This window comes from Acomys minous (genome assembly GCF_964271855.1).
Source record: "Acomys minous genome assembly, chromosome: 9".
NCBI lineage: Eukaryota > Metazoa > Chordata > Mammalia > Rodentia > Muridae > Acomys > Acomys minous.
Genome location: NC_140490.1, coordinates 101,646,363 through 101,658,920, shown reverse-complemented (window position 1 = coordinate 101,658,920; position 12,558 = coordinate 101,646,363). Strand labels below are relative to the sequence as shown.

The 12,558-nt window shown below is 45.1% G+C and overlaps 1 protein-coding gene across 4 annotated transcripts in view; it reads right to left on the bottom strand.

The window, feature by feature from the left end:
- Positions 1-12,558, bottom strand: part of POC1B (POC1 centriolar protein B) — a 101,680-nt gene that overhangs the window by 77,476 nt on the left and 11,646 nt on the right. For all 4 annotated transcript variants that reach the window (XM_084796163.1, XM_084796162.1, XM_084796165.1 and 1 more), the window contains exon 3: positions 730-901. In XM_084796163.1, the coding sequence (XP_084652289.1) occupies positions 730-901 (172 nt within the window). The remainder of the gene's footprint in view (positions 1-729; positions 902-12,558) is intronic.

The following is a 12,558-nucleotide window of genomic DNA, read 5'->3' as shown; positions in this document are numbered from 1 at the left end:
TTTTTTTTTTGTTTAAAACAACAGACAGGCTCCTGGCAGAAAAGCATCTAGCAGAAGATCTCTTATCAAAGAACATGACTTCAGCAAATGCAATGATATCAATCAATCAATCAATCAATCAATATCATTGGCTTTTCAAGACAGGGTTTCCCCATGCAATCCTGGCCGTCCTGGAACTTGATCTGTATATTAGGCTAGCCTTATACTCAGAGATCCACCTGCGTGTGCCTGCTGAGTGCTGGGAGTAAAGGCCTGTGTCACCACACCCAGCAATGATTTTTGTTTTTGTCAGAAAATTTTCAAACAAGAAAATCCTGGAGCTCTGAAATGAATGCTAACAACCCAGGCGCAGGAGTGTCGACAGGAGTCCAAGGGCCCCTAAGATCCCATGGCTGGGCACTATGAGGGTAATAAACTGAACTTTTGATATGTGCCACTGTGTTTCTTTCAGGGTAGGAGATATTTCTAGCCATCTCCCAAAGCTTCAGATATACTGTGCATATCTCCAAGTCAGAAATTATTTTTTTTAAAGGACCTAATTTGAGTTTAATTTTTGAGAAACATGTATGAAATAGTTCGGCTTTAAAACCAGCGCAATATACCGCTGTGCCCAATGAGCACAGCTCACGAGGGACTTGAGGCATCCCCACGAGGTGCATTAGGAGCAGCCAGGCCTCAGCGGCCTCCCACAAGTCCAAGGCCAAGCTTACCAGTGTTTGCCCCTCTTACCTATCAGGAACCCAGAGTCTCACAGTTCTGTCTCGTGAGGCGGAGGCTATTAAGTTTCCTTGTGGAGAGAACTGCACGCTGGTTACCACGTCCTTGTGGCCCACATATCTGTAAGCTCTAGTCTGTGGCTTCAAGTTCCACAGCATGAGAAAGGTGTCCCACGAAGCTGTAGCTGCCAGGGAAGAGAACAGACCAGTGTCTCATCAGTAACAAGGTGTGAGTAACAGAGAAGGCAGACGCTGCAGGGATGGGCAGGTGATGGCAAAACTATTTTATCATTTAAAGATATTTTAATTTTATTATGTATATTCTAACTTGGTCATGTCCTGCTACCCAGCAGGGTACTAGCTCCAGTGTTCAGGAATGGCTCACTACGAGAAAGGACCATGCTGAAGTGGGGTGCATCAGGCTGAGTCATTCTGCCTCACTCTGGGCGACCGGGACTCACTTAACCTCAGTGTTTTGGAGGGACAGATGAGCTACTTTAAAAGAACTACGTGAAAATGAGTTCACGGGGAAGCCAGAGCATCATAAGGAGCACTGACACATCTTTTGCCCCGTGCCTCCTGTTAATATTTTGTCTGTATGTCCTGGTGCTTCTCTCTGCGCATGAATGCGTGTGTATGCAGAAACAACGTCTTCTTGAAAATGCACTGTGTAAATTACATCTTCTTTATTCCCAAAAGCTTCTGTGTGCCTTCCCTAAGAATATGGTTACTCTCTCATGAACCCACAGTGCAGCTAAGCTTGGGAAGTCAGTCACCCACCAAAGGCACTCTAAGTTTGTCAACTGATCCAGAAACGCTTTTCAAGCTGGGTGAGATGACCATAAAAATCTGCTCCTGCTCTGTGACTTGGTGACATTTGATGATTAATCAAAAGAACTCTATGTCAGACATCAGCTTAAAGTTTTTTAAGTGAAGGAAAAATGAATGTGAGCAAGAATGGAAATAAATTCGTTGGCAAAGAATGAATACGCAACCCTGAGGAAAGGTGGATTTAACTTATGTCTACAAATAAGTCCTATTCTATACACATCCCAGAACAGCCGCAACAACAGGGTTTGGGTCACTCAGAAAAACAGCACCTCTGTAAACCCGCAACCCAGTGAGCATCGCTGACAGGAAGAGGCGGGGCCCAGCTTTATGAAGTTATGGAAGCCTTGTGATGACCTCCGTGACCATAGTCCCGTGAGCTACTAGGGTTTTGTTTGCTTTTTTTTTTTTTTTTTTAGCTTCTAGGTTTTAAGCCCTAATTTTATCCAATGTCTTTCCTTGAAGAAGAAAAAAGAGGAGGAGGGAGAGGAGGAGGAGGAATAGGAAGAAGTGAAGGAAGAGGAGGAGGAGAAGATGGTGGTGGTGGAAGCCAGGCATGGTGGCACACACCTGTAATCCCAACACTCAGGAAGGCTGAGGCAGGTGGAGCTCTGTGAGTTCGAGGCCAGCCTGGTCTACAAAGCGAGTTCAGGAAAGCCAAGGCTACACAGAGAAACCCTGTGTCAAACAAAACAAAAACACAGGGCAAAGGGGAGTACAAAAAGCTGATGTTCTACCACAGCTCATCAAATTGTAAACTTTCTGCACTGGGGTCTGTTTCCTGGGGATTAATGTTGCCAAACAGGGAAGAACACTGGCCACTCAAGCGCTCGAGCACTATACTTAGGACCCTACGTTAGTTCTGTGTAATGCTGTAAACAGGACATACAAGGGACAAGCAAGACATAACCCGATCCCTCTAAGAAAGATCACATATAATAGCAACACACTTTAACATACCATTTACATATGTCAGACATGGTGACGGAACAGTCTGTTCTGGGAAAGGTGGGTGAAATGATGTAGCTAAGCTAGGCAAAAAGAGGGCACTCTGAGTCAGAGGAACTCTACTTCATCTTAGCTAAAAAGCCTAGAAGCGATTTTTGTTGTCGTTTTTATTTTTAGACAGGGTTTTACTTCATAGCCCCAAACCTGCAATCTCTCTGCCTCGGCTTTCAAAGCATTAGGGCTGCATGCACCACTGTGGGCAGAAGGGGCTCATGTGTGAAAGGCACGCCGAGTTTATAACTGAGATAAGCTAAGTCTGCTTAAACAAGATATATAAATTGCTCATCATAAAGAAACAGAACACAGTTTATGTTAAAGTAAAATAAAAATAATTTTGTTCCTTAAACAGAACTCACTGTAAGCATGGTGTGGCAGCGCATACCTTTAACAGTACTTAGAGGAAGAAGCAGGCAGATCCCTATGAGTTCGAGGCCAGCCTGGCCTACATAGTGAGTTTCAGGCTAGCCTAGGCTGTACAGAGAGACCACTATTGAAGAAAGAAAACAAAAAACACTACTTTGCTGAGCATGGTGGGATATGTCTAACTCCAGGACCCTGGAGGTGGAGGCCAGCCTGGATCCAAACGGTAAATTCCAGGTCAGACTGAGCTACATGGGAAGGCCATATCCCAATCAAAACACACATACACACACACACACACACACACACACACACACACACACACACACACACACACACCAGAAACACATGGTGAGGAGGGAGGGAGACAAAGCAACATTGCTAACCAAGATAATGCATGCTTGTATATATGATGTATATACACTCCAATAGGTAACAAAGTGTACTTAGAATCTACAAATATCACCTAAGTCAGTAAGAAAAATGCATATGACCCAGCAGAAAGGTAGGCAAAGGGTTAAATAGATGCCCTATTATAAAAGAAGATAAACCACAGGCCAAAAAAAAAACCAAGAAAAGGTGCTCAATTCTGTCAGTCATCTGGAAACCACAGCGCCACCACACCCTTACCAAATGTTTACCAGTGGTGGATTTCTGACGACGTGGGCCGAGCAGAATGCTCCAACATGCTAGTTGGCATCTGAAGTGGCATATACACTTACCGTCTCACATGTCAACCAGAACACACACACATTTCACAAATGACATGTCGGCATCTGTAGCAGTACTGTTCAAGGGACCCTAAACTAGAAACTCATTATCCATCAAAACAAAGTAGATACGGTCATGCTGTAGTCCTCCTCACGTGATGTGTAAAAAGCAAAGTAATTGCCTGGTGTGGTGGTGCACACCTTTAATCCCAGCACTCGGGAGGCAGAGGTAGGCAGAGGCCAGCCCGACCTACAAAGAGTGAGTCCAGGTTACCCAAGGCTACACAGAGAAATCTTGTATTGGGTGGGGGGGGGGGGTGTTGCGGGGGGAGAGAAAGAAAGAAAGAGAGAAAGAAAAGAAAAGTAATTAAAGTAAAGAAAGAAACTTCAGCCAGGCCTATGTGGTTAAGGCCTGGCCACAGGCTGTAGTATTACCAGGAAGTGGTGGACCTTTAAGAAGTGGGACCTAGTGTGAGGGGTTAGGCGATAGGGGAAGAGCCTGAAAGGGATATTAGGCCAGGGGCCCTTTCTGTCTGTTTCCTAGTCACCAAGCTTTCCGTCATGTGCTTCTGGTGTGACGAACTACCTTAGCGCAGGCCCAAAAATGACAGAGGTACCTCGGCCACCAGAATCCCAAACACACTTTTCCTCCTTGAATTGCGGATCTCAAGCATTTGTCATAGTAATTCAGAGCTGCCTACGGCCTTCCTGGTAGCGACTCTAGTTGCCCGAGGACTGGCTACACAGGCACATCACACAGGCACATCACACGGACACATCACACAGGCACATCACACAGGCACATTACACAGGCACATCACACAGGCACATCACACGGACACATCACACAGGCACATCACACGGACACATCACACAGGCACATCACACGGACACATCACACAGGCACATCACACGGGCACATCACACGGACACATCACACGGGCACATCACACAGGAAGCAGAGAGCATAGGAAAGAAATCAGCTCTGCTGTCACAGTATGGCGATCTTACTAGGTCTGAGGCTCGGGAAACTATGGGGTGTGTTAATGAATTTGATGAAGAGAAGCAGAAGGGTCCTGGCTCCAAAGAGCTTAGGAAACTCTAAAGGCCATTTAATGAGATGGGAAAGACCAGGACAGGGAAGGGGTCTAGAGCAGTGGTCCTCACCTTCTTAATGCTGCGACCCTTTAACACAGCTCCTCATGTGGTGCTGACCTCCCCCAGCCACAGAATTGGTTTTGTTGCTACATCATAACTGTAATTTTGCTGCTGTTATAAATCATAATGCAAAAAAAATTTTTTTTTGAGACAGAAATTTGCCAAAGGGGTCGTGACCCACACGTTGAGAACCACTGGTCTAGAAGCAGGATGGCATGGGAACTAAGGGTTTGGCCAGAGATCGTCAACTGGAGAAGCTAATTAGACATATAAGTGTGAGTGTCCCGTAAGGAGTGTGTATACCTGCCTGGAGACCAAAAAGATGTCTTCACTCCAGTGTGACGGCTGAAAGGTTGTGCTGCAGAACGAGGTGTGAGGCCTGCCATTTATGACACACCAGAAACAGAGATGCCCCACTTACAAGTGTAGCTTGGTATACTTTTTCTCTTGCATTTTAAGGAAACAAAACACAAAAACTACTACTAATGAATTTATTTTTTTAAAGATGGAGTTGAAGAGATGGTTCAGCTACCAAGAGCACTGGCTACTTTTCTAGAGGATCTGGGTTCAGTTCCTAGCACCCACACGACACCTCTCCAATGTCTGTAAACCCCAGCTCCAGAGGAATTGACCGCTTCACACACGCATGCATGCGGGCAAAACACCAATGCAAATAAAATACAAATAAATAATAAACCATTAAGAGAAAAAAAAAAGGAAAAAAAGAAAGAAAGAAAGGCATGGTGGTGCATGCCTTTTATCCCAGCACTTGGGAGGCAGGGGCAGGCAGATCTCTGTGAGGTGGAAGGTAGCCTGGTCAACACAGCAAATTCCAGGATAGCCAAGGCTATGACATAGAGAAACCTTGACTTGAAAAAAAAAAACATAGTAAAAATATTCATACTAATATGTAGATGAGCATTGGATCTCTCTCCTAAATTCTCTCTCTCTCTTTGCTCTGTCCCTGTCATCCCCCTTAGGTCTCAGTTAGCCCGAGCTGACCACAGACAGGCTATGAGCCAATAGTGACCTTCAATTCCAGCCTCTCCTGCTTCCCAATTGCTCAAAACGATTGGGATTATATGGATGTGTGCGAGCTCTCCCAGCCCTTCATCTGTTTCTATGTTAAGAACTACTCCAGTAAACTTCAGAGCCATTATGGAAAAATGGCTTACGAGTATGGATGTCACAGTTGGACCTGTGACCCTAGAATTTGCTTTCATATATTTCTATGGAACTACACCCTATGTAAATATTGCCACATCACTTAAAATGTCGAAGCTTGAAGTATTTATGATTCCACAGTTCCATCTTAAGACAAAATGCCAAAAGGAGAATGGTGAGGAAAATGCTAGCTACTAATCTAAGAGAAACTTACATATATAAGTTTACACACACACACACACACACACACACACACACACACACACACACACCACAATCAAAGACAATCCATTGTTTGAGGAAACTCTTGTTAGGACACAGAAGAGCACAGTCCACCACTGAGGGAAGTCAGGGCAGGAACTCAAAATGGAACCTGGCGGCACAAACCAAAATGGAGATCATGGAGGAACGTTGCTTAGTGGTTTGCTCAGCCTGATTTCTCATTGTACCCAGGGCCACCTGCCCAGGAGTGACACTGACCACACACCCTTCCATATCAACCAACAAGCAAGGAAATGCCTCCCAGAGATGCCACAGGCCAACCTGATGGAGGCAAACCTTCAGCTGAGGCTCTGTCTTCCCAGCGGACCCTAGACTGTGTCAAGCTGACAACAAATGAACGCGCTCTACTGTCTCCAGCCCTGCTTTGTCTCAGGTGCTGAGATCACAGAACACTCTGTGTGTGTGGGAGGGGGTTGTGCTTTTTTCCCCCACACTGACTGGAGGACCCAGCAGAGGCTTTTGTTGTTGCTCTGGTTTGTTTGGTTTTTGTTGGCTTTCAGGAACAGCATCGCTCTGTAGCCAACGTAAGTTCTCATCTTTCACCACGTGGGGCTGAGGCAGGGGAATTGTGAGTTCAAGGCCAACTAGAGGCACATCCTGGGATACTGTCTCAGGCAGTCAAAGCTGGAAAAAAAAAAGCTGTTTTCTAAAACTAAATGGCATTTTGTTTTTGTGGGTGTTACACAGTATCTCATGTGTCCTTTTACCTGGTAAAATCAGGACCCGATACAGAACTTGAATACAATGAAAGATAGTCAGTGACCGTCCTTCTGCTCGATGGCCACAGGAAACTCTATGTGCTCGCAGCCATCCGTGTGTGCATTCCTGTGCCTTCTGTGTATGGGGGACGACAAGGGTTTGCACTACTGCACTCTGCTCCTCCCTTTCCCCTCCCACTCAGGGGGAGGCTGGAGCTTTTGTTTTGTGAATACAAACAACTGCTCTGCTTCCCTCTCTGGTCTTCGTAGATTTTAATGTTTTTAAGTCCAAGCCTAGAGAAAAATTATAAGACAGTACAAGAGACCCTCATACCTTCTTTCTGTACTAGGTTTTGTCATGTCTTCATGCCTACATTTTGTCTCTATAGAAAAACCTTTAAACATGTATATTTTTCCCTTTATCATTTGCAAGGAAGCTAGAACGGAAAGTAATTCACTACTAAGTCTTTGTCCCTACTGGAACTCATGTTGCAGTTTGGTCCCCAGGTAACAGTGTTCATAAGGGGTGGGCTTTAAGAAGTATTTGGAATCCTGTGGATTTTACCCTCCAAATAGATTGACCTGTTCTGTATGGAGGAAGACATCCCACAGACAGACACTCTGTGAGAGTGTGCCTAGTAACTTCCCAGGACCCAGCCTCTCCAGCCCACATCTGGCATTGCTCAGCCAGTGAGACCCACTGCATGCTGTTCATTTTTCTGCTATCCAGCAGGGAGAGTGTGGCTAGGAAGAAAGCCAAGGTTTTGCACTCTGGCTCAATGCCTGAAAAAGGTACATTGTGTACTGAATATTGTTTTACAGTTGTTTTCAGATTCCAATTACTGTCATAACCGAAGGGAGAAATCTATATACTATCACATTGTGTAGCTATCCTTCAAATTCCTTAATGAAATTACCCTATTTAGGTTGGTTGCAATCTTGTTGTTTTTTTTTTTATATGATGCGTCTATGTAAATGGCATGATTATCATATAAAACACATCATTCTGATAAATCTGTAGAATAATTATTGCTGATTATAAGTCAGAAGAAAAATATTAGAATCTCCTCAAGAGGGCCACATCCATATGTATCTTTAAAAACATCATCATCATCATCATCATTATTATTATTACATGTGTATGTATGATGTGCAATTTGTGGACACATGTGTCACAGGGTGGCTGTGGAGATCGGAGGATAACTCTGTGGAGTCCGATATCTCCTTCCACCTTCGTGTGCTTCGTGGGATTCAAACTTAGGTTACAGGGCTTTCATGACAAGTGCCTTTGCTTGCCGAGTTATCTCACTAGCCCCATATCTATCTTTATAAATTCAAATTAAATGGTCTTTCAGCTCATTTCATTCCATGGTCCAGAGGAGCCTGTAATTCAAACTACCTTCCTATGAAAAGCCCTGACTTTTGCACAATTACTCCAGAAGTTCTTCTACATTTTCTGCCTTTGTCCTTTGCAGGCTCACACTCTGTACATGCTCCCGCATTGCTAGCCTGGCCTTTGCACCACAAAAGAAGGCAATGGAGTGCCTGCCTTCCTTAGGGAAAAATAAACAAGGAAACTTAGAGAAATTAATGATAAGGCATTCTCTATCAGTCATTAAAAAGCTAAAATGTAATCCTTAGGTATACACATTTATAAGCCCAAATGGAAGAGGGTTGCACAATAAAATCACGATATTCTAACCGGAACTACAAAATGTAAACAGATTAAAGTTTCAGAACCTGTTTGCACTATCCAGGCACTGAACCATAGTGTAAGTAATGGACCTAGTTTAAAATTTCTCTCCCCTGGATGAGGGGAAAAAAAAACAAACCAAACTTTTGATATCTAAAGGAGCTGTGAGTTCTTTTAAAAAATAAAATTTAATAAAGACAGCCTGGAGAGAGAGACAGAGAGACAGAGAGACAGAGTCTGGGGGGGGGGGGAGACAGAAGGATACAGATGAATGTGTTCTACCATGCTCCATCCTTGGTTTCCTCCAAGTATGACCAGAAGTTGAGTCTTAAGTCTCTATGTTCTGCCATCATGGCATAAACTTACACTCCCATAGTGCTTTGCATATTCCCTTACTATGCTTTATCTCCTCCCTAAATGTGATCTGTGGGCTGAGAAGCATGGATACAGGATCTCCCTTACAGCCAGAGATGACCTTAGCCACCTCACGCTGGATCTGACTGCGTGGCGACACCTAGTCTCCTGAAAGCCTTGAAAGCCGCTTCCCTTTTCCTTCGCAGTTTACCCTCTGCTGGTCATGGCTGCCTCTCTGCTCCAACTCAGAGCACAATCAGTTTATTCATGAGTACTGCCCAGGTACTGAGGCCGGTGAGCTGCATGACTGGTGAAGCGTGCTTACCTTGCAAACAGGAGGGCCTAAGTTCAACAACCCCAGAAGCCATAGTCAAACAAACAAACAAACAAACAAACAGGCATAATGACATACACTTGCAAGGCCAGTTAGGCAAACTGATAAGCTTCAGATTCAGCAAAAGAGCTGAACTGTCTCAAAAAGTAAGGCTGGAAAGAGACTGAGAAGAGACACCTGACACCAACCTCTGGCCCTCAGACAAAATGTGAGCATTCATGCACCCATACACAAACCTACCTAGTAAGTACACATCACACACACACACACACACACACACACACACACACACACACACAACTATACAAGGTAGAAATGGCACCTGAGGAATGACACGGAGGCTGTCCTCTGGACTCCACAAGTAAGTGTGCATATGTGTGTTTCCCCCTCCCAAATAGTATCTGACTTATAAGACATGTGAGGTGGAGGAGAAGTCGAGCACATGTTAAAAAAGGCCAACTCTCCCAGTGAGGCACTCAAGTGGAGATCAGGCCAAGAAATCACATGCACTCAGGTAAAAATGAAATTAAAACAAACAAACAAACCATTACTTTTCCCTGTAATTGAAATAGATTATTTTCTTATACACTATATCCTGATTACATTCCTCCCTACCTTCTCCTCTGGATCTTATATATATATATATATATATATATATATATATATATATTTTTTTTTTAAATTACTTGCGTGTGTGTTGAGGGGGATGGCTAGCAACTGTATGCTGCTCACTGTGCAGAGAAGATCAGTGTGAAATGGGTGATCATGGGTTTATATTGTGTATAGGAGTGTTGTTAGCATACTGCCCCAGTCTGCCTAGAAACCAATGATGTCATTACCTACCTACCACTAGGCATGCCCCAGCCCAGGAGTATATAAAAGGACAAACCCATCTCATCTCTCTGTCTCATCTTTTGCCTCCTTTCTCCTCCCTCTCTTTGTCCCTCTCTCCATCTCCCTCTTCCTCCACCCCTCCCTACAACTATAATAAACTCCTCCATAGCATATCCACATGTCCACATATTTGGAGCCACTCCCCAGGTGTGGCTAGGGATTGTCACTGGATCAAACATTATCTCAAAAACTCCAGAATGCTTGGATTTTGCCTGGAGTCTGTGAAGGGATGAATGTGGGAACGGTGAGTTACACACTGCACAGTAAGGCCCATCTGAGAGGAGGCTCAGTGAAGAACGTGCCAGGCAGAAGAGTCTGGAGCTGAAGCTAGGAACAGTTGTGAGGAGGGAGGGGCAACGCCTCATGCCAGGCTTTGACCATGGGTTTAGGAAGCAGAGGACTGGGGTCTGCTACTGACATAATGTGCCGTGTGCCTACACAGCAAGAGGCATGGGAGAAGATGTTTGAGAAGGCTCCTTACTCCCTTAGTGTTTGCTCTGTAGGCCCAGCTGACTCCTCCCTTCACCACAGATGTCGCCTTCTGTGTCATCCTGTAGGATGACATCCTTCCAGTCTTTCTGACTCTTTGCTCGTCTCTCGGTCTAGAGCTCAGAGCTAGGAAGGAATCAGGCATAGGCCACTTGCTCTCATTCTTTTGTTTCTTCCCTGACCACATCCTTCCTGTAACTTTAAATACCCTTTATCTACTTACGTCCTAAAGCTCTCTTAGCAAGCCCTCAGCCTAGCTGCAGGATTACCCTCCATGTGCACAGGATGCCTCTTCTGAGGGAACTTCTGTAAAAGCTCTAGAGGACTTTACTTTTTTGTTTCCACGCAGTAGCCGTGATGATAAGTTTGAGGCATAAATCAGATCTCAAAATCACCAAACACGTTCCTGTTTTCTGTGGCTGCCATAACAACTTAGAAAAGTAAAACAACAGAAGTTCATTCTTCGCAGTTCTGAAGGTCAGAGGTCAAGGTGTTGGCAGACAAACAGTCCCTCCAGGGGCCCTGGGGAGTCCCAGGCTCTCTCCCTCTGTGCCTCTTCAGTGACTGCCTCCTCTTATCTGGCTTGTTTGTTTGGATTGGGGATAGCATATCTCTATGTAGCCCAGGCTAATCTAAACTCTGCAGAATCCTGCCTCAGTTTCCCTTCTGATTACAGGCATGAGGGTGCACACCTGGCTGTCGACTGTCTTTCTCTCGCTCTCTCTTTTTTTTTGCCTGCCATTGACTCTGTAATCCAGGCATGCCCTTCTCTCACAGAGGTCCTCCCTCAGCCTTTACAGGGCTGCACTGTAGGCATGAGCTACTGAGTGTTTCTCTTCTAAAGGCATTTGTCGCAGAATTCACCACGCCTCAAGACCATAAACTACAACTATAGGGCTATAGAAGCCTTTTTGTAGCCGCCGCCACCCCCTCCCCCCCCCCCCCCCAGCAAGACACATCACAGGTTCCAGGGACTAAGATCATTGAGGCAAATCATCTGCAGGGCCATCAGCCGCCATTTTCCTGCCTATAGCCCAAGTCCTACCTAAGCTCTGGCTGCCTGTTCTACAAGCCCACCTCTCTGTGGCTCCCTTCGTGTACTAGGCTCCACCCTTTACTCCTCTAAGACAAGGCCTTTCCCACCCTCGGCCTTGTCCTATACTGCTCCTTTCTTCTGTCTCCAGGTAGCTGACTTCCTGTTTTGGGCTGCAGCTAAATATTACTTCTGGGGACAGTTATTCCTTGACCTCATACCGTTTCGATCGCCACCGCCACCCTGTCCCCTTTCCTTGGTGCTGACTGCTCCTTTGTTCCACCATAGTGGAGTTAGTTACACAGGGATTAGTGCGTTTCCTTGCACATATTTGTCTTTCCCACTGGACTGTGGACTCTTCGTCTCACTTTGGGAAACACATCTGTTTTGTTCTCTTGTGCGTATGTATTTAGAGCACATGACAGCATCTTGCACACAGAAGCATGAGCTAAAGGGTCATTAAGTCAACAGTGCCTCCCTTTCCCCCTTTTGAACTGCAAATAAGTGACTGAGAACCCTGAGCAGACGGCACAGGTCACCTCGTAGCTACTAAGTGTTTCCGTGCCTCACCTAGCCTGGGCAGGTCACAAAGCTGAGCAGAAGGAAAAGAGTGTATCTGACTGTTATTAGCAGATTATAAGTAAGGATGTTCACAGCCATCCGTTCTGCCATGTTACAGCTAAAGCATTCCTTCCCCCCTTCGTATTCTCCACCTCCTAGCCAAAGGGATAGACGGTAGCTTCTCAGAATTTCTAGGAAAAACGGATACAAACTGCCTTTTAATCTTTGACCTAACACTAAGCTGGAAGATTAACACATACATTACAAAAAAAAAAA